The sequence below is a fragment of the Neoarius graeffei genome, chromosome 27 (genome assembly GCF_027579695.1).
Source record: "Neoarius graeffei isolate fNeoGra1 chromosome 27, fNeoGra1.pri, whole genome shotgun sequence".
Classification (NCBI taxonomy): domain Eukaryota; kingdom Metazoa; phylum Chordata; class Actinopteri; order Siluriformes; family Ariidae; genus Neoarius; species Neoarius graeffei.
In genome coordinates this window covers 33,871,934-33,895,632 of record NC_083595.1, presented here as the reverse complement: position 1 = coordinate 33,895,632, position 23,699 = coordinate 33,871,934, and the positions used below count along the sequence as shown (strand labels likewise).

General features: G+C 42.2%; 1 protein-coding gene across 1 annotated transcript in view; it reads left to right on the top strand.

The window, feature by feature from the left end:
• The window catches only part of abtb2a (ankyrin repeat and BTB (POZ) domain containing 2a), a 69,452-nt gene that overhangs the window by 12,689 nt on the left and 33,064 nt on the right, over positions 1-23,699 (top strand). Inside the window, exon 2 of the mRNA XM_060911158.1 lies at positions 16,755-16,904. Coding sequence (XP_060767141.1) covers positions 16,755-16,904 — 150 coding nt within the window. The remainder of the gene's footprint in view (positions 1-16,754; positions 16,905-23,699) is intronic.

Sequence of the window (23,699 nt, the reverse complement as noted above, 5' to 3'; positions counted from 1 at the left end):
TCAATTGAGATTGAAACTGCAGCCTTGTTGGAAAGTAGCTCATGTGTTTAGGCTGAATAGAGGGGGCAGATGTTGAATCTCAGGGAGTAATGCTAAGCCACTTGTGGTTTTTCTATCCCATCCTTGACTTTAAAGGGAAGGAAGGTTTGGACGTCGTGTTAAACAGCTCTGCCAACTGGCGGCCTGTGATTTTTGGCTACGGTCTGCTTTTTGTCTTCTGCTGGAATTGGAGAATATAGCTGGCAACAAGTTGAAGGGGTTAAAAAGTGTGTGTGTGTGTGTGTGTGCGCGCGCGCGTACTCTGATTTCCACATCTGAGTGATATTAATCTAAAGTTTGTCCTAAGGATGGTTTTGGTTAGTTTCTGCATAATGGTTTGAGAAATAAGGAATAAAATATAATGAGGAATTCTGTCCTGGGACAATATCCAGAACCAGGTGGTGTGACGAGGCCTGATGTGACACGTCAAGCTTTTTAACCATTTGAGATTTACATTTAATGTTGTGGTCTGTACAGGAAATGAGTTGGTTGCTGCTATCATGCAAGTTATAGTAGCTATAAGCAAAAAAAAACAACAACAACAACCCAAAGCAGCATGTCCTTTTACCAAGAAACCAGAAAGTACAAAGCGTTCTGTCCTGAAGACTTTCCTGTGGTGGAAAACTTACTCATTGTTATAAAGCGCTGAAACTGGAGACTCCTTCCATAAATGTGAAATTAACTACTTTTCCTCCTTATAGATGTTTTTAAGCTACATATTGGAGTGCCCAGCTTGGGCTTAGTGGAGCATTTGCCATACGAGTCCCTCTGAATGAGCTTATTCAGTATTAGAAAAACACAGTCATTGAAATTTAGCATTTATAATCAGAGATGCTATTATTACCTCAGCCAACTTTGTTGGAAAAGGTTGTTTTTGTTTCTGTTCCCAATGGAAAAGTGAGTCATGGGCCAAGGAACAATTGATTATCTTGATGCAAATCCGGATATGTCTGCGGCTCAAGGATTTAACATTATCCTTTAGTATATACACCGCAAGCTGGCTTAGTGGTTAGCATGTCCGCCTCTCGATTGGGAGATCACGAGTTCTACTCGTGGTCAGGTCATACCAAAGGCCATCATAAAAGTGGTACCTACTGCCATCTGGCAAGGCATGCTGCAATACAGATGCGAGCAGGGAAGTCAAACTCTCATGGTTACCAGAGGACTAGCCCTCCACTGTAAACCTAACTGTACAGGTGAGAGACCGAGGGCTATGGAAATGGAGATCAGTGCCACATTCATGTGCCTTAAAAGAGCTGGTTAGTACTGGGAAAGGAGACTACCTGGGAAGACCGGATTCTGGCATGGAAGGGACTTTGACTTTAGTACATTCAACTTTAGTTTTATCCTAGGTTCAAGTGATTTTGATGCTAACATGTGGCGTGGTGGAGGCATGCACACTACCGAGTGTCCTAGTTGGAAATGAATTAAGATTTGTGACCAGTCAGGTTTAAGAAATCAAAAGCACTGTGGTATAATGTAAATTAGACCACCATTTAATATTACATTACAGGTATTTAGCAGACACTCTTAACGACGTATAACATACCCAGAGCAGCCTGGGGTTAGGTGCCTTGCTCAAAGGCACTTCAGCCATTCCTGCTGGTCCAAGGAGTCAAACCAGCAACCGTTTTGGTCCCAAAGCTGCTTCTCGAACCATTAGGCCATGGCTTCACGAGTACAGAATATGGGTATCCCCAATATTCAGTGTATTGTTTTGTTGTTGTTGTTTTTTAAACAAACAGCTAAAGTTTATAATATACATGCGATGCTTTTAAAGGAGAACTGAAGTAATTTTTAAACTTGCTTTATTTCTTAATTAACGTGTTATTCAATTATGTTTTCGGTTTTAGTAACCTTATATCGTGACTCGTATTGGCAACTAATTGCAATTAAATATTATACTTATCAGCCTGGCGGCACGGTGGTGTAGTGGTTAGCGCTGTCGCCTCACAGCAAGAAGGTGGTCGGCGAGGGCCTTTCTGTGTGGAGTTTGCATGTTGTCCGTGTGGGTTTCCTCTGGGTGCTCTGGTTTCCCCCAAAGACATGCAGTTTAGGTTAACTGGTGACGCTAAATTGACTGTGAATGGTTGTCTATGTGTCAGCCCTGTGATGACCTGGCGACTTGTCCAGGGTGTACCCCGCCTCTCGCCCGTAGTCAGCCGGGATAGGCTCCAGCTTGCCTGTGACCCTGTAGAAAAGGGATAAAGCGGCTAGGGATAATGAGATGAGACTTATTGGCCTATTCGGTTTTTAGCCATGTTGAATTTAGTTCGTTTGGTCCACAGCAGGCGTCACTTATCCACGCGATCTTCACGAGACTTGTGCGAGACTTCGAAACGTGAAGTGTCAGCCAGGTGCCAGTGCCGCCATTTTGAAAACTGTTTTCCAAACGAAATATTGCACAAAAACGAGTTTAAATGACGATTACTGCCTACTTTTTTCAAACTTTCCTGATTGTTATCAAAACAAATAAAACTTCTGGCTTGATTACATCAGCATTCGAAAGAGGGCGTGCGCGTCTTTTGACAATGTTGACAGATGTTGGTCGCTTTGATTTCCGCTGTACGTTTTACTTCCGTCCTACGATGTCTCACACAGGTCTCAACGGATCTCGTTTACGGCCATTGCTTTGACATATGGACTGATATATTACATACCGTAGCGTATTTCAAAAACTCATAACTTGCTATAGCAGTGACAAAATCGCGATCAAAAATGCATTCCTATATTTAATAAAATGAGAAATAGAATTTTGATAATAAAAAATTTGCCCTCATCTCATTATCTCTAGCCGCTTTATCCTTCTACAGGGTCGCAGGCAAGCTGGAGCCTATCCCAGCTGACTACACTGTAAAATATAATAAGTTGACTTTACTTAAAAAAAATATGCAAAGTCGTTGCCTCAAAAAAAGTCATTTATGTTGATTTAGATAAATTAGATTGGGTTAACTTATTTTTTGTGAGTTTGCAGTACTCAAATTAACTTGGATTAGTTTGATTACATTAACTTATTTATTGTGAGTTTGCAGTACTCATCTTATATAATTTTGATTACATTAACTTATTTATTTTAAGTTTACAGTACTCAAATCAATGGCTTTCAGATATCTTTTTTCATAAATTTAACTTAATATTCATGAATTGTGAAAGCTTAATTCTCTAGTTTTACTCATCCTTCATATTGAGGCCAATTTAACTTTAATTTTCTTGACCAAAGAGTTTTGCGAAAGACAATAGGACACATGCTAATTTAATAAAAAAAAAAAAAACACACAATACAAGGTAATGAGCCCCCAAACAAAATGAATGGTGAACACATTGGATTTACTTTGCAATTAACATTTATTTTAAATGCTAAACAACGCATCATTTAAGGCTCTGGAAACATGTTCCACTTTTGTTAATCCTGGTGCATGTGCTGAAAAGACCGTGCGTAGATGGGGCAGGTCTGCGCATGTCTAAACACAACGCCCAAAGGACTCTGGGACAATAAATTATATTTTCTAATTTAACTGAAGTGGAGTACACTAAGTTAAGCGTGTTCTCCAACTTGAAATTATCAGTTATTTATTTAATATTAGTGTTGACAACAGGTTGATGATTTCTAAGTTTGATTCACTAATCATTTCTAATTAATTTGAATATTTGCATTTACAGTGTACGGGCGAAAGGCGGGGTACACCCTGGACAAGTCGCCAGGTCATCACAGGAAATTTGCCTTCAGTTCTCCTTTAATGGTCATGTGCATGGGTTTAGCAGATATGTCAAGGCTAGATACTTTCCTCAGGAAAACCAAGTTATCTAACCATTTATTGCAGAAGAGGAATTTGCATGCATCCTATCTTTTTTTTTAACACTAATAAATTCTTCTTATATTTTAGCGACAGTTTCCCAGCCATGTTCTTCTGTCACGTTTTAATCCATATGTAGGCATTTATATGTAGTTTAGAATGAATGAATGAAAAGTCAAGAGAGGAGGGCAAAAAATCTGAAGGCTGAAAGAAAACTGGAGCCTTTGTCCATGTTGGTTACATTTGTAAGCTTTTTCACTGCTACTCAAGGAAATCCATTCAACTTGGTTTAAAAAAAAAAAAAACCTTATCACTCGGTCATTTAGTTGATTTCTCAAGAGAAACGCAGGCTTGCATGAGTACGCAGTCATACGAAATCATCCAGGCTTCATTTCCCCTTGGTGTTTCGGGGTAAGCAAGCCAACCTACATGTTCATATTGACAGAACGCTCTAAACATCAGCATGTAGCACAAGGGCTGATTGAGCCTACCTGTGCAGCACACTCGCACCATTGTGCCCTGCTCAGAATGGCACTGTTGTACCACGGTCTTCCACTCTGACTGACTTGCTGTTTTCACACCATGCTGCTTCAGAGAGGTAAATGGGTTAATCACTCATCTTTAGGCAAATGAGAGTAGCTGTGTTTTGGGGTTTTGAGTGGAGTTTCTTTCAGACATTTGTTCTGTAAAGAGTAAGCTCTTTTACAAGACCTGAAGTTCAAATGAAGCCGACGCACAGTCTTTTTGCTCTCATTGAAAACGTGTCCGACTGAAGTCTAAATTATGGTTTGAATCTTATTTCCGTGGCGTACCTGCACTGAGAGGAAAGTGTTCGAGCTGCAGCTTGAACCGGCTTAATGACGTTCAGGGGTTGTAGTTACAAAAGATGGATTCTAGCTCCGTATTCAAGCCATAGTTTGTACACAGTTAATCGCTGCGTTATCATTTATCATTGGTAGAAATTGTAGTGGGAACTCATATGAACTAAAGCCAGTGTGCTCATCCAGCAACATAAGTAAGCAATGAAAGTACAGATTTGATGAGCTGAAATTGAAATGTGATGACAGATCCAGGATATGCATTGGTATTTTAGACTTTGCCAAGTTTTTTTTCCCCTAAGTTTTAATGGATATACTTTTGAAAATGTAAAAAGAATCAGGGTGGGTGGGTTATTATTATTTATTTTTTTTGGTCATTCCAAATTACACTAGATTTGAAAGTACAGTATTTTTATTACATATTTAAATAAGAATGCATGAAAATATTGACAGTCATGATTATATTACACTGTAACCCTATATTCCTTTGTGTGTGTGTGTGTGTGTGTACTAGTCAAAAGTTAAAACGCCTTCTAATTCAATGGTTTTTCTTCTTTTTTTTATTAATTAAAAGACTCTTCATGTATTAAAGTAATGATGAACGTTGTTTCGGGGTGGTGTAGTGGTTAGCGCTGTCGCCTCACAGCAAGAAGGTCCTGGGTTCGAGCCCAACGGCTGACGAGGGCCTTTCTGTGTGGAGTTTGCATGTTCTCCCTGTGTCTGTGTGGGTTTCCTCCAGGTGCTCTGGTTTCCCCCAAAGGCATGCAGGTTAGGCTAATTGGTGGCTCTAAAGTGAGTGTGAATGGTTGTGTGTCGGCCCTGCGATGACCTGGTGACTTGTCCAGGGTGTACCCTGCCTCTTGCCCATAGTCAGCTGGGATAGGCTCCAGCTTGCCTGCGACCCTGTTGGACAGGATAAGCGGCTACAGATAATGGATGGATGAATGTTGTTTCTCTTTACTTAGTTGAGCGGTTCTTGACCTAATATAGATTATTACAGTTCTGGAATAGGGCTATTTACTGTATTTTTATTTACTGTTTGATGTCAAACGCATTAAGAAGGCAAGAAATTGCACTAATTAACTTTTGACGAGGCACCTGTTAATTGAAAAGCATTCCAGGTGACTACCTCATGAAGCCGGTTAAGATAATGCCAACAGTGTACAAAGTGTCACCAAGGTAAACGCTGGATACTTTGAAGAATCTCAGACATGAACCTTTTTTTTTTTTAAACCACATTGTTCCACATGTGGTGGTGTAGTGGTTAGCACTGTCGCCTCATAGCAAGAAGGTTCTGGGTTTGAGCCCAGTGGTCGATGGGGGCCTTTCTGTGTGGAGTTTGCATGTTCTCCCCATCTCCTGGCGCTCCGGTTTCCCACACAGTCCAAAGACATGCAGGTCAGGTTAATTGGTAGCTCTAAGGCTACATCCACATGACAACGGCAACGAGATGTTGTTTTTTTTTTTTTTAGCGGGTAAAAAAAATATCGCGTCCACATGGGCAACGGATCAGTAAAATATCAGGTACATACAGTATGGCAATGCAACGCTTGCTGAAAACAATGCAATACACATGCCACACCTCTACGTGCGCTGTAAGACGGTCCCATCGGAGACACCAGAACAATAGAAGAAGTAGGACGCATGCGCATAAACCCCTTCTTCTACCCGGCGTGAATGAGTGAGTGCTGCTTGTTCTAGTCATGTGGTTCTGACGTCATCGTAAACAAATCCGTTCTACTCATCCAGACGACTTCGCAACGGCGCCGTTGCCAGATTTTTCCACTCTGGAAACCATTCTCAAAAAATATCGTTTTGGGGCACCCAAAACGCCGGTGCCGTGTGGACGCCAGGCCGAAACGATAAAAAATTTTATCGGATTCACCTGAATCCGTTGCCGTGTGGACAGGGCCTAAATTGACCATAGGTGTGAATGTAAATGGTTGTTTGTCTCTATGTGTCAGCCCTGTGATGATCTGGTGACTTGTCCAGGGTGTACCCTGCCTCTCGCCCATAGTCAGCTGGGATAGGCTCCAGTTTGCCCATGACCCTGCACAGGACAAGCAGCTACAGATAATGGATGGATTATCAAAATACAGAAAAACCTATGAATGAATCAGGGTGCCCAAACTTTTGACTGGCACTGTATGTAAATTTTAACGGAAGATTTGAGTGTATCTTGTGACTAACAGAAACCCAGTTAGACTTTCAAGAATTAAATAACAGGATCCAACCAGATAGCCAATATGATCTGTCAGAATGGTGTTTGTAATTTAATGCACCACTAATAAAAAAAAAAAAAGATACCTAGCAATACCAATCAACAAACGGCAGCGAAGTTTGCCAAAAATGGAATTGATCATGTTTCATTAACTTGGCAAAAAAAAAAAAAAATCATGAAAATGATTGTTGCAGGCTCATATTGAAGAATCATTAAACGTTTGCGAGACGACTGAACGGATCAAAGTAATTATGAAAAAAATGTGAAGTGTATATATTTTTTCCTCATAAAGAAGAGTCTATTGAGTAGCTGGCTGATTTAATTGGTTCAATTGATAATACTTGCTTTCATAATTGAATGTATTACACAACCGGTTTTAACGCCTCTCCGTGGCTCTGCTGTAGCCCAGATTTGACCCACTGCACTTCTACAGATTTCTCAGTCTCCCATCAGCGGTCTTCGTGATTTGTAGTTCTAAATGAAACAGTCTGCCAAGTTCAACCTCAGTCCTCCTTATCCCTTCTCACAGTGGCAGCGCACATGCATTCCCTTTCCCTCAATCCACTATGACGAGACCAGACGTGTGTGGATGTGTCTCTGAGTGTACTTCGGCATGCGTGTGTGGCTGTTTATGACGCACATGTTAGCCTCAGGACTGCCAGTGGAGGAATGGCTGGTCATGGGAAAGGAGCTGGGTTGGATGTGTTGGTGAAGGATGGGTGTGGATGGAAGAGTTTGGGTCTCGGGGTTTACCATGCGCCCAGCTGTACAACACACCCTGTGGCTCACAAAAACCCATCTGACCTTTGCAGAACCGGCATGTGTGTAGACCAGGCTAAACGATTACGTATGAGGTAGCTGTGCTGATTTGAGGCTGAATGTATTTATTATACTGTATATTTAAAGTTGGGCTGTGAGCTAATGGCTATTATATGAAGCACATGTGAAATGAAGGCACTCTGTTGCACGTTGCGGTCTCGGAATTAGTCATCTTTTGGTTTTGACTCTTAAATACATCCTAAAGTTTAAAGCAAGCCCGTCAGATTTTATAGATTGTATTATATTTCAGAACTGGAGTCCCCCCCCCCCCCCCCCCCCCCCCCACTGTTTTTATTCTTCTGCAGTTCCTATATTTCTGAGTACACATTTATCATCAGACTGAAAAATTGTAATTCCCATCACGCAGTTTTTATGCAGGCCGTATTTTAGCCTGTATAAAATAAGCTATATTTTCTGCTCACACTGTCTAGTCCTGCATAGATTTGTTTGTTTGTTTGTGTTGAGGGATTTGACTTGCTTCCTTGTCAGGAAACATTTAAATAATATTGGTTGGCGTTGAGTGGTATATCAGATATATTCCATTCAGCTAGCATGATAAACTCATCTTCGACTCGTTCAGTATCATGCTAGCTGAATGGAATATATTGGATATACCATGAAAAAAAGCCATTTTTATTATTATTATTATTATTATTATTATGGGCGGCACGGTGGTGTAGTGGTTAGCGCTGTCGCCTCACAGCAAGAAGGTCCGGGTTTGAGCCCCGTGGCCGGCGAGGGCCTTTCTGTGTGGAGTTTGCATATTCTCCCCGTGTCCGCGTGGGTTTCCTCCGGGTGCTCCGGTTTCCCCCACAGTCCAAAGACATGCAGGTTAGGTTAACTGGTGACTCTAAATTGACCGTAGGTGTGAATGTGAGTGTGAATGGTTGTCTGTGTCTATGTGTCAGCCCTGTGATGACCTGGCGACTTGTCCAGGGTGTACCCCGCCTTTCGCCCGTAGTCAGCTGGGATAGGCTCCAGCTTGCCTGCGACCCTGTAGAACAGGATAAAGCAGCTAGAGATGATGAGATGAGATTATTATTATTATTATTATTATTATTATTATTATCTCATCCAGCCGACAGACCATGAGCTTATGCCATCATGTGTCATTTGTCCTCTATCTGACATTGTCCACATTTCACGAAAATCGCTTCTTTGCTGATTTTTCTTCTTTTTGGCAGGAAGGTACAGTGCAATGCAATAATGAGTACACCCCCCCTGAAAAATGACATTTTTCACAGTATTAAAATGAACACAAACAATATGTCCCAAACAGTTCCTTGATGATGTTTATTGCACTATGTTCTTACATTATAACTCAAGCAGAAAGGTGAAAAGATGCCTTAAATTACATATTTTTCTGTTTCCGTGAAAGTGGGGTGGAGCAAAAGTGAGTACACCCCACAACAAACTCAATTACATCCAGTACATTTAGTACTTTGTATGGCCTCCATTATTTGCAATGACAGCCCCAAGTCTCCTTGGCATGGAGTGCACAAGTTGACAACATTTGGCTACATCAATCTTTTTCCATTCTTCAAGGATGACATCTTTCAGAGCCTGGATGTTGGATGGAGAGTGATGCTCAACCTGCCTCTTCAGTATTCCCCAAAGATGCTCTATAGCAGGGGTGTTCAAATTGATCCATAAAGGGCCGTGTGGCTGCAGGTTTTCATTCCAGCCATGCAGCAGCACCCTGATTTGGCTTATTCAATCAACTGACACACCCACCCTTTAATCAAGGGTGGGTGTGGCTGCAAGTATTTGACTGTGTGAAGACAGTTCAGTTGATTGAATGAGCCAAGTCAGGTGTGCTGCTGCATGGCTGGAATGAAAACCTGCAGCCACACAGCCCTTTATGGATCAATTTGAACACCCCTGCTCTATAGGGTTCAGATCAGGTGACATACTTGGCCATGGAATCACTCTCATCCTGTTCCTCTTCAGAAAGTCAGCAGTGGCCTTAGATGTGTGTTTTGGGTCATTGTCATGTTGAAAAATGGCACGACGACCAACGGCCCGAAGTGATGGAAGCATCTTAGCTTTCAGTATAGAGCAGTACATTTGAGAATTCATGATGCCATCAATGAAATGCAGTTCTCCAACACCCGCAGCACTCATGCAACCCCACATAAGAACACTACCCCCTCCATGTTTCACTGTGGGCACCATGCATTTTTCCTTGTACTCCTCACCCTTGCGACGCCAGACTGTTTTGAAGCCATCAGTTCCAAAAAGATTGATTTTGGTCTCATCACTCCAGAGTATAGAGTCCCAGTAGCCTTCATCCTTTTCAGCATGTGCCCTGGCGAACTCTAGACAGGCTTTTTTGTGACTGGGCTTTAGGAGAGGCTTCCTTCGGGGACGACACCCATGCATGCCATTCCGCTGCACTGTACGGCATATTGTGTCACGTGACACATTCACTCCAATTTCAGTCTCTACTTCCTTAGATACCTGTTGTGCACTTGCATGCCGATTTTCCTCAACTTTTCTCATTACAAGCCGCTCCTGCCTGGGTGTTAATTTTCTTGGCCGGCCTGTACGTCTCTGTACTTTGGCTGCAGTTCCATCTGTCTTGAATTTTTGGATCACTTTTGCAACCGTGTTCTTACTGATAAGTAAGGCTTTACTGATCTTCTTGTAGCCCTCACCTCTCTTGTGTAAAGCAATAATCCGCTTTCTCAGATCCAGAGACATTTCCTGGCCATGAGGTGCCATTGCTGACAGCAGGAAATGGGAAAGGGTGGTTTGCTTTAGGTAACAGCCTTTTGTAGCCAACTGCCTAATTAACACCTGTGTAATGACTAATTAGACTCACCTGTGGTTAATTGTTTATTCAGGTCCACATTGGTAGCCTAAAAAATTGCTTTACTCAGAGCCCTTTAGTGGGGTGTACTCATTTCTGCACCACACAAATTTCACTAAAACTGAAATAAAAATCATTTAAGTTATATTATTAGCCTTTGTTTTGAGTTCAAAAGCTCAACAGAACCTGTGTTTAACTTAGTCTGGGAACATTTTGGAAATATATCTTTGTGTTCCTTGTCATATTGTGTGAAATGTTACTTTTCAAAGAGGGTGTACTCATTATTGCATTGCACTGTAGGTCTGCCTGGGGTGCATAGCTTCTACCCAAATTTGCATAATTGTAATTAATAATGAGGATATGGAGTAATTAAGCCCTAACAAGCAGTTTCCACACAAATCGCTGCTTCTCCCTCAAGTCTTCACTGACTTTGATTCTTTCTGGCATGAAGGTACCTAGGGTGCATATGACTTCTACCCAGATTTGCTTAATTACAATTATTAATGTAGTTATGGACTAATTAAGCCTTAATGATTGAGCAGTTCAACAAAAATTGCTTCCTCTCAGTCAACTCCTCGCCGTTTTGGATTCTTTCTGGCAAATAGGTAGGTATTCCTAGGGTGTATATAGTTCCTATTATATAGCTTGTATATAGTGTATATATGTAGCTTGCAACATTTATTGCGCAAGGTAGCTCACTTTAGATCGTTTCTTCTGGACTAGACAGCACCGGAGTGAGCTGTGCCGTCATTGATGGTCTCATTATTACCTCTCCCGGGACAGAGTCCAGCAGGGGGTGAGGTATTGTGTTTTTGGTCGGGTTTCTTTGTTTTGTTTTTGTTAATGATATTTCAGGAAAACGGTTGGATCAATCTTCATGAAACTTTCAGGCTAGATGGGCAATGGTCTCAAATAGAATCTCCACCATTTTGAGTGTTATCCGGTGAAAGTCACCAAAAAAGGTCAAAATCGTTTTTGTTGTGGCTACTGCCTCATATACGTAGAGGTGCTAGCCACTACGTGATCGTGCTGTAAGAGTGTAACAATCGCACACTGCGCATACACGTGTTCCAATTAAAATGGCCAGTGAGTGTATACAATTCGGTTCGCCATTCAAAATAAATGGACTAGACTAAAGAAATTGCTTTCAGACATGTTTATGCTTATTACAGCGGGAAAGTGCGTTCCACTGAGCTCTAGCGCCGGGCCGTTTCCAGGAAATAAGAGTTTGGGTCATGGCGACAGCGTGTGTGTGTCAGCCTCGGTTCGGAGGTTTCAGTTTCGAAAACTGTAAGAGTTAAGAGTAGAATAATATAAAGTACAGACACCAGGTATATTTTACTTCTGTGATTTTTAAATTGTTCATTTTTGGATTATGCTTCGTGTTTGTGGCTACTGCTTCATAGAGTAAATACACAGTGGTGCTTGAAAGTTTGTGAACCCTTTAGAATTTTCTATATTTCTGCATAAATATGACCTAAAACATCAAATTTTCACACAAGTCCTAAAAGTAGATAAAAAGAACTCAGTTAAACAAATAAGATAAAAATATTATACTTGGTCATTTATTTATTGAGGAAAATGATCCAATATTACATATCTGTGAGTGGCAAAAGTATATGAACCTTTGCTTTCAGTATCTGGTGTGACCCCCTTGTGCAGCAATAACTGCAACTAAACGTTTCTGGTAACTGTTGATCAGTCCTGCACACCGGCTTGGAGGAATTTTAGCCCATTCCTCCGTACAGAACAGCTTCAACTCTGGGATGTTGGTGGGTTTCCTCACATAAACTGCTCGCTTCAGGTCCTTCCACAACATTTCGATTGGATTAAGGTCAGGACTTTGACTTGGCCATTCCAAAACATTAACTTTAATCTTCTTTAACCATTCTTTGGTAGAACGACTTGTGTGCTTAGGGTCGTTGTCTTGCTGCATGACCCACCTTCTCTTGAGATTCAGTTCATGGACAGATGTCCTGACATTTTCCTTTAGAATTTGCTGGTATAATTCAGAATTCATTGTTCCATCAATGATGGCAAGCCGTCCTGGCCCAGATGCAGCAAAACAGGCCCAAACCATGATACTACCACCACCATGTTTCACAGATGGGATAAGGTTCTTATGCTGGAATGCAGTGTTTTCCTTTCTCCAAACATAATGCTTCTCATTTAAACCAAAAAGTTCCATTTTGGTCTCATCCATCCACAAAACATTTTTCCAATAGCCTTCTGGCTTGTCCACGTGATCTTTAGCAAACTGCAGACGAGCAGCAATGTTCTTTTTGGAGAGCAGTGGCTTTCTCCTTGCAGCCCTGCCATGCACACCATTGTTGTTCAGTGTTCTCCTGATGGTGGACTCATGAACATTAACATTAGCCAATGTGAGAGAGGAGGGGTCCTTTGTGACCTCGCCGACTATTACACGCCTTGCTCTTGGAGTGATCTTTGTTGGTTGACCACTCCTGGGGAGGGTAACAATGGTCTTGAATTTCCTCCATTTGTACACAATCTGTGTAAGACTGTGGATTGGTGAAGTCCAAACTCTTTAGAGATGGTTTTGTGACCTTTTCCAGCCTGATGAGCATCAACAACGCTTTTTCTGAGGTCCTCAGAAATCTCCTTTGTTTGTGCCATGATGCACTTCCACAAACATGTGTTGTGAAGATCAGACTTTGATAGATCCCTGTTCTTTAAATAAAACAGGGTGCCCACTCACACCTGATTGTCATCCCATTGATTGAAAACACCTGACTCTCATTTCACCTTCAAATTAACTGCTAATCCTAGAGGTTCACATACTTTTGCCACTCACAGATATGTAATATTGGATCATTTTCCTGAATAAATAAATGAGCAAGTATAATATTTTTGTCTCATTTGTTTAACTGGGTTATCTTTATCTACTTTTAGGACTTGTGTGAAAATCTGATGATGTTTTAGGTCATATTTATGCAGAAATATAGAAAATTCTAAAGGGTTCACAAGCTTTCAAGCACCATTGTACCGTATATGCTGTACTGACTGTATGGACATGGGATCAGAAAATTTTTTATTTATAAGCAGTAGCCACATGTACCCATAGGGTACCTATTTTTTTTTTCGTGATATCTTCCTTCATATTCATCATAAGTGCGACTGAGTGAGGTTTGTTTTGCCTGACAATACTTGTTGTTTATTATTGTTGTTATTATTATGAATATTCCTTTTGGAAGTTCAATGCATCTTTCTCTTTCAAAATTCTCTCAAAATATTCCATATTTAACGACGCACACCTGGCGGCCATGTTTGTTTACGTCTCTGACGTCATGTTGTCCTGACAACCATGCAGTATCATAAACCATATTCAACGCTCATTCTCCATTGGGTAGAGTGACATAATACACGTAGGATAAGCGATATGTGAACAATATTGCATGCTATCAAACCAAATGAATGAAATCAGCTAGAAGAGAATAGAACACATGTTTATATTCCATCGAAAAAGTGTCCTGTATGTATAATAATCGCAAACATTGCATCCATATTCGTAAATGTGACCTAAATATACCAAATGACCAGCATCTGGATAAAGACGTTTTCACCATACCAAGTACAGTATGTGAATTACTTGAATGAACGGCTGCACATGCCTGGACAACTGGTCAGTCGTTTCCTTTAATTTTGAAAACAAGTCCATTCCTTTATCCTCTGTTTGATCCCTTTTTCATACCAAGTGAATGAAAGTTCGCAGGGAAAGGGATGTATTTCGAATCATGTGTAAAAGAAGAATCCCCGAAGCTTTCTATCTTCCTCGGAGCTGAACATCATTTATAAATCAGTAGCCAAGCTCGAGCTCCCTTTATCATTTTGCTCACAGTATGCTTTATATCCCCTGCGGCTTATAAGAAAGTAAACGTAGACGTGTATTCCAGAGGCAACCTTCTAAGCCATTCAGTTCAGCCTCAGATTCATGACTTTATTAGAGCTCCAGTGGGAATCAGGAGAGCTGTGGAGTTCTGGAGAGGAGCAGTTGATCTCCATCATGGGAAAGGATTAAAACGCAGGAGGTTAAATAATGAAAGCCATTTTTAAGCTTTACTGGAGTCAGTTACTTGTTGAGAACCGTTTCGCTAAAGCCGTAAATCAGTGTCTCAAACAGTTCCAGCTAAACCAGTTGTGTGCAGGTTATTCAGTAGCTTATTCTATGCATTATTATCTGCACAAAGGAAAGAATAACTGGACTTTACCTGGAACTTTAATGGATCTATTAGTTTAATTACTGCTAGTTAATTTATTCATCTTTTGTAAACGGATATGGAGCCCACGAAAGGAAAACACCCATGATATTTGCAAAGAAAGCCACGTTCAATTCATGAGAACCAGGCGTGCAGTACTCAAGTCCGACTCGTGCCCTAATTTTAAGGACTGTTGACTTGGACTTGAGCACTGACTCGGGCTCGTGCATTAACTGCATTCGGACTCATAAATTAGAGATGAAATCTCCGATTTTTTTTTTTTTGTAACATGCCATAATAATTTGGGATACGATTTCTCATTCATCTCATCTCATTATCTCTAGCCGCTTTATCCTTCTACAGGGTCGCAGGCAAGCTGGAGCCTATCCCAGCTGACTACGGGCGAAAGGCGGGGTACACCCTGGACAAGTCGCCAGGTCATCACAGGGCTGACACATAGACACAGACAACCATTCACACTCACATTCACACCTACGGTCAATTTAGAGTCACCAGTTAACCTAACCTGCATGTCTTTGGACTGTGGGGGAAACCGGAGCACCCGGAGGAAACCCACGCGGACACGGGGAGAACATGCAAACTCCACACAGAAAGGCCCTCGCCGGCCCCGGGGCTCGAACCCAGGACCTTCTTGCTGTGAGGCGACAGCGCTAACCACTACACCACCGTGCCGCCCGGATACGATTTCTATCTACATTAATTTTTATACTAATTTTGTGCAAGAGAATGCACATTCACCTGTTCATACGTCATGTTCAGGAACAAACTAACGTTAATGGCGCTAAAATGCCTGGAGAGAACGCCCCTAGGATAGTCCGCTTTGCTTAAACAGAGTTCTTGTGCAGTGGGAAAAAATGCGTTCCATATGTAGAAGAACTCTCGAGGAGACGACGGGGACAACCTCGAACTTCATTTGTCATTTGGTAAGACTCCACCCAGAGAAGGAAGCGATGTGTTGTGTTCATTGTTCTGCTGATAGCAGGGCTTGCTGAGTGATGAACTAGCTAGTGTTAACCCTCTCTCATGTTATTTGCCCTGTTGGTAGTGGGCGGGGCTTGCTGAGCAATGAACAAGCTTTTTATCTGTAGCCTATTAACTAAAACGGGGCAGTCGGGCAGTAACATTCGTCCAACACAGTAGCAGAGACGCTTTCACATAAAGGCAGCAACAGCCACCGTCAAATGGTGCCGTTGGAGTCTTGTTTTTGGACTCGACTCAATTTTCTTCAATGACTTGGACTTGACTCGGCCTTGAACACCTGGGACTCGAGACTGGGCTCGGACTCAAGGTTTAGTGACTCGACTACAACACTGATGACAACCAATGAACATAACAAAGAGAACACCTCTTGTTTGTTAAACACATCCATCTTCACTTCATCCACCCAGTAGTGGCACTCAAAGTCCTGTGACTTGTGAATTTGCAATCAGTGATTAGCTTAGAACATTAAATACAACTCGATTGGCTCCAGCTTCCCTCATGACTCTGACGGATAAGTGGTATTGATGATGGATGGATTTGATACAATTGTCCCAATAACTCACTCCTTGTGAAAGGAGAAAGACAAAGGGCGTTGTGTTCACACTCCCTGAGGGATCCTGGGAAAGAAAATTGCAGCTAGACTTCAAAGTTTGTCCTCTTCTTATCTCTAATAGACACTAACTCTATGTGAGGTTGTGACTTATTACTCTAATGGCTCACTGGTTCGCTCCACTAAACGGTAATAACTTCAGACCTAGAAAACTAGCGTTATCAGTTTTGCACAATCATTTAACTAATGATAAGGCTTTACATGTTTGTTTTGGGGCACCGTACCAATGAATGCATAGTATTTTAGTGCGTTAATGCCATCTTGGGTTGTGCCTTTTATGCCATTCCTATCTTGCTTCATAATTGGAAATAATTAGAATCACATCATTTGGCTTTAAGTGTGGGTGTTCCTCTTCGCTAGTAGGTTTATTTCCGTTGTGTTTTTTTTTTTCTCATATCTGATTGTGGTTTTTTTTTGGTGTGTAGGAGAGCTCTCTCTGCCAGCCCACTTCAGCCCATACGCCGAGGGTCATGGTCCAGGCTCAGAAAGCAGACAGGAACCATGTGTTCAGATGGAGGTGCGGACGCTGGAGCAGGCTTTGCTGGCCACCTGTGTGGGAAGCATCTCCGAGCTCAGTGAGTATGGCTTCTTCAAACTAGTCGAAGTCCAATGAGAAGTTATTTTGATGGAAATGAAGACGACTCCATGAGAAAGTCCTACCTCGAATCCATGTGTAAAATCTCGGTGGTGTTGTGGATTCATATTCTACCATCAGTAGAAATGCCTAAACCATGATTTTATTCTTGGAAGTTGGTGGAAAATTTGGGGATTCTTATCCAAGCATGACTTCGAGAAAGCCATCGTGGTGGATTATTATGGCTTTCTTACAGGCCCTCTCAAAATCATCTCATCTCATTATCTGTAGCCGCTTTATCCTGTACTACAGGGTCGCAGGCAAGCTGGAGCCTATCCCAGCTGACTACGGGCGAAAGGCGGGGTACACCCTGGACAAGTCGCCAGGTCATCACAGGGCTGACACATAGACACAGACAACCATTCACACTCACATTCACACCTACGGTCAATTTAGAGTCACCAGTTAACCTAACCTGCATGTCTTTGGACTGTGGGGGAAACCGGAGCACCCGGAGGAAACCCACACGGACACAGGGAGAACATGCAAACTCCACACAGAAAGGCCCTCGCCAGCCACAGGGCTCGAACCCGGACCTTCTTGCTATGAGGCAACAGCGCTAACCACTACACCACCGTGCCGCCCCCTCTCAAAATCATTTAAAAAGAAAAAAGCAAGAGGAAAATGCTCAGATTGCTATGGCTGGAATTTTAATCATTGCTCCAATTCCCAGATTTTACCTGATAGTCATGTTTATAAATCAGCAACTGACCAACTTAAATGTTCCTGAAACATAAAAATCTACGCCCTGCAATGACCTGATGACTTGTCTAGGGTGTACCCCGCCTCTCGCCCATCGTCAGCTGGGATAGGCTCCAGCTTGCCTGCGACCCGGTAGAACAGGATAAGCAGCTACAGATAATGCATGGATGGATAAAAATCTACAAGCAGTTTTAGAATTATTGGCACTTTTCATGAAAATGAACACATTTACAGGGCATAAGGGCAGTTCTCAACCAACCCAGACTTTCAAAACCTTTCTATTATCACCCTGATATTCATGTTTGTTTTTGATTGTTGTGCATTGTCGTGTTTTATTTTACTTCATATGACTTTGAGAACATTTTTAAAAAGAAGTTCTTATAGAAATGATGCATGTTAGAGGAAATATGCACTATGGCCAAAAGTATGTGGACACATGAGCATTGAATATTTCATTCCAAAACTACTGTATGAAACAGAAGAAGAAGAAAAAGTTATTGAATTGTTCACTCTTTGCTGCTGGAACCCCCTCCACTCTTCAGGGAAGGGCTTTCACAAGATTTTAGAACATGGCTGTGGGGATTTTCTCCTTCAGCCAAGAGAGCGTAAGAGATGGGGCACTGATGTCAGACGAGAAGTCGTGGTGCCCAGCTGTCATTCCAGTTCATCCCAAAGGTATTCATCAGGGTTGAGATCAAGGCTCTGTGTAGGCCACTCAAGTTCTTCCACAAAGTTGGGAAACCATGTCCAGGATTCTGACTAGACCAAAGATATCAGCATAGTGACACTAGTTATAACGGCCCGGGGTTCAGGAGCCACATTAGGCCCTCGAAAGCTCACGGGTTCTACATGCTCGGAGATGCATTCATTCTAGTGCATTTCCTGGCATTTGCAGGCCTCCTGGAAAGTCACTCTTTTTTTGATTATTGTGATTTTATTTATTTATTTATTTATTTATTTATTTTTGTCAAAAGTTGCTGTGATTTGAAGACTTCTTATTATAATTAATATTCAACTATATCCGTGACACATTTTATGGAGTAAGAATAAAACAGCCAGTTGATGTTCACCAAGCGTCAGCTTTATTTTCAGCTTCAGCCCTTCAATTACAATACATGACTATCCAGATCTAACTCGGGGACCGGCACATATTACATGCATGGCGCGTAAGCGCCTCTTAACACGGCTGGCACTTTACCGTGAACACAGCATAAGGAAGGAAGTGAACCAGACTAGCACGATCAGTGACAATCTCCACACCGAACTACTCGGGCAGCTATATGCACTGGGCGCTTACGTGAACGGGGAGTGGAGTATGTCCAAATGTAGAACGTTCACATGGTGGTGCTCTGCCACCGCTGCATGGGGATAACAAGAGAAAATTACACAAAAGTGCACATTTTCAAGATTGACAAGTCTTTTTATTAGTGTAGCAACAATATTGTGGGCGTAGCAGTAAGGAAGCATTGCATATCGGCCCGATACGTTGAAAAGGCCTAATTAGAACCTTGATGTCTTCATGGCGCTTGCTTTGTGCACAGGAGCATTGTCATCCTGGAGCAGGTTTGGGTCTTTTAGTTCCAGTAAAAGGATATGGGACATGAAACATAAAAGCACGCTATATCAGTTTCTTTCCATTAAAAATATGAATTAATTGCATCAACAAATACAAAATCATCTATTAAATTCAGCAAAATCGTTATATTCGTGATGATTATATGGCATTTCTGCTCGACTTCCGATATGCATTTTTTGCAACCGGAAGAGCCGCTGTCACGTGATCATACGTCACAGAAACTTTCGGGCACAGCACAAGCGGGTAGATGAATGGAGAAGTGGATGACAAGAAAATTGTTTTTATAGTCTTTAAAGTACATTGGACATCATACATTGGACATCATGGTGTATTGTGCTGCTTATGGTTGCAATAATTCCAATGGGAAATGCCCTGGAGTAAGTTTTTTTGCATTCCCCAAGGACCCGAAGCTGAGGAAAGTGTGGACTCACCTGCGCATGCGCAGTAGGCTTCGCGCATGCGCAGTAGGCTTGGTAGGACAACTTTACAGAACACCTGTTGAAAAAAACTTTGCACCTACTGTTTCCCACAAACTGTATTCGGACCATTTCACTGAGGATTCTTTCAACATTAATACTCAGGTACTGAGCGATATTAATTCATGAAACATGAAACAGGAAGCATAAAGATGAGAAAAAAAAAAACAGTTCAAATCGGGAAGCCACGCACACCTGCGCCAGGCTGCACAAATGCGCGCAGCTTCCCGACCCAAACCGCCTCTCTCTCATCCTTACACTTCATGCCTCATGCTCCATGAACCAACATCGCTATTTTTTTTTTTTAAATCGGATCTGCGCGATTCAGCCGTGAAAAAGGCGGCATCTGCCAAAAGGCGCGCTGTTTGCATCCCTGCACGGAGGCCAGGGGACAGGGCAGGAATATTTTTGTTGATATGAGTGATCCGGTGCGATTTCGCGACCCCCTGTTGAAGACCTCTGCGCTAAGCGACTGAAAGCCGAGGTAAGGATTAGTATTATAATTTTGGGTGTATCAATTATTGATTATCATAATTCTGACTCGTTTCGCCATTTTGAATGTTTTCATCTCAGACTCTGGAAGCATTGTATCTCAATCAATCTCGAAAAATATCAGCAAAAAAAAAAATAGCTTGCAACGGACTTTTGCTAGATCTATGATGAACTTTCAATGTATGATACAAAAATAATACTTCTTTCAACAGATCATTAGCCTTTGAGCAGAATTGTTTTTAACTTACCAGGAAGTGTTATCCAGCCGACCGCTTTCAGTTTCATGAGGGCTGAATGAACCCTCACTCTCAGAATCATCTGACCCGTCAGAGTAAATACAAGATCCATGTTCATGTGAATTTCCAGCTATCGGTTCGAATTGATAGGGTCTAACTTCACATCTCTGTGAAACATCGGGAATATCACTGTCGATGGTGTCCATTTCGGTAACCTGTTTACATTAGATTCCCAAGCGCTGGCTCCTTGGAAAGTTTTTGTGACGTCACGGGTCACGTGACCACCTAGCTCATTAACGAATCCTTGTTTTACGCTGATGTATAGAAAAACTTGAATAATGTGATGATTTTCACATTTTTGACGCCCTGCAGTGATTTAGATGGCATTTCTTATGTCCTTTATACATAATTATGCCCAGAAAAAAATCCATGTCCCATATCCTTTAATGCTACCGTATAGCGTACAAAGACCCATTCCCATTCATCTCATTATCTGTAGCCGCTTTATCCTTCTACAGGGTCGCAGGCAAGCTGGAGCCTATCCTAGCTGACTACGGGCGAAAGGCGGGGTACACCCTGGACAAGTCGCCAGGTCATCACAGGGCTGACACATAGACACAGACAACCATTCACACTCACATTCACACCTACGGTCAATTTAGAGTCACCAGTTAACCTAACCTGCATGTCTTTGGACTGTGGGGGAAACCGGAGCACCCAGAGGAAACCCACGCGGACACAGGGAGAACATGCAAACTCCACACAGAAAGGCCCTCGCCGGCCCTGGGGCTCGAACCCGGACCTTCTTGCTGTGAGGCAACAGCGCTAACCACTACACCACCGTGCCGCCCCGTGTACAAAGACATTCTAGACAATTGTGTGCTTCTAACTCTGTTTAGGAAAGGCCTACATATGGGTGTCCGCATACTTTTGGTCATATAGTGTGTGTGTGTGTGTGTGTGTGTGTGTGTGTGTGTATAGGTTTCTGTAACGTTTATACAATAATGATGCACACTTATGAGAACTAGCTGACTAAATGTACTGTAATTGCATCCCCATTTCTATCTCTGTAGAAGTGTTTTGCATATTTCTGACCATTTCTTTATAAAAAAAAAAGAGCATTAAGCAATGCTGAAAGCATTCAGAGATGATAATTTTAACTTTGGTGTTCATTTATGTTCATCATGTCCTGTTTATTGCCATGTTAACTGCTTTTCCCCCCAAGTCGTCTATAAAAGAGCTTCTTTGTGTCATTAGCATTGTCGGACATGCTTGACTTACTCTCCCCTAAAACATGTGGCTGTGCTGCTGGCCGTGTGTTTATTTTCCAGCCCACAGCTCAGGGTGCGGGCAGCGTGTGCTCCTGACCGCTGCTCGGTCCAGCCCTCAGGCGATCTGAAACACTCCGTTACTTGTGCTCCTGGTACAAGAGCATGTTCTGTTTGGTCCCAAGGAGAGAAAAATACCTCTTTTGTGCCTTGTGTTTGTGACAAACTTTTAAAATAACACCACACCCAATACCCATGAGAGCTAAAAGGCAGGTCTTTGTGGTAGATCTATCGGAGATCATTCATCCGTATTCGTTTTGATATGGTAATTAAGGAGTGAGTGCAGAGCGGCACAGCCTCAAGACAGATGGGTTTCCAGTTACAGAGTGCCACTTCATTTAAAGCCTGGCCAAAATTTGGCCTCTCGACCGCCACACAAACCTGGAACTCGATCCCTATAAAGACAATATCGGTCCCTGTTTATTAGATCAGTGTCCTGCTCCTGTGGCTTGCTTCCTTGATGCGGTGTGATGTTTTCTCCATGTGGCTACTGCTCTTTCTCCTGGCTCCTGTTCTTTTAATGATGAACCCAGATGATAAGGAGAGGACATCAGTCTTCCTCTGTTTGTTTATCTTCTGCTCATCCTTCTTATGGGAATAAAACAAGCCTGGATTTCTACACAATCAAAGCTGGTAGTATTGATTTAGCGTTCCACTGTGTGTTTTAAGGCCTGGATGATATACAGTGTCTTGCAAAAGTATTCATCCCCCTTGGTGTTTGTCCTGTTTTGTCACATTACAAGCTGGGATTAAAATGGATTTTTGGGGGGTTAGCACCATTTGATTTACACAACATGCCTACCACTTTAAAGGTGTAAATTGTTGTTGTATTGTGACACAAACAATAATTAAGATGAAAAAACAGAAATCTGAAGCCTACATAAGTATTCACCTCCCCAAAGTCAATACTTTACAGAGCCACCTTTTGCTACAATTACAGCTGCAAGTCTCTTGGGGTATGTCTCTATTAGCTTAGCACATCTAGCCACTGGGATTTTTGCCCATTCTTCAAGGCAAAACTGCTCCAACTCCTTCAAGTTAGATGGGTTGCGTTGGTGTACAGCAATCTTCAACTTATGCCACAGATTCTCAATTGAATTGAGGTCTGAGCTTTGACTAGGCCATTCCAAGACATTTAAATGTTTCCCTTTAAACCATTCCAGTGTAGCTTTAGCAGTATGTTTAGGGTCATTGTCCTGCTGGAATGTGAACCTTTGTCCCAGCTTCAAACCTCTGGCTGACTCGAACAGGTTTTCTTCCAGAACTGCCCTGTATTTAGTGCCATCCATCTTTCCTTCAGTCCTGACCAGCTTTCCTGTCCCTGCAGATGAAAAACATCCCCACAGCATGATGCTGCCACCACCATGCTTCACGGTAGGAATGGTGTTCTCAGGGTGTTGGGTTTGCACCACACGTGGCGTTTCCCATGATGGCCAAAAAGATCAATTTTAGTCTCATTTGACCAGACAGTCTTTTTCCATGTGTTTGTGGAGTCTGCCACATGCTGTTGGGCAAACTCCAAACGTGTTTTCTTAAGCAGTGGCTTTTTTTTCTGACCACTCTTCCATAAAGCCCCACTCTGTGCAGTGTACGACTTAAAGTGGTCCTATGGACAGATACTCCCATCTCCACTGTGGAGCTTTACAGCTCCTTCAGTGTCATCTTTGGTGTTTTTGTTGCATCTCTGATTAATGCCCTCCTTGCCCGGTCTGTGAGTTTCGGTGGGCGGCCTTCTCTTGTCGGGTTTGTAGTGGTGCCATATTCTTTCCATTTTGGTATAGTGGATTTAATGGTGCTCTCTGGAATATTGAAATTTTATTTTATTTTTTTAACATAACCCAACCCTGATCTACACTTCTCCACAACTTTGTCTCTGACCTGTTTGGAGGCTCCTTGGTTTTCATGTTGCTTGCTTAGTAGTGTTGC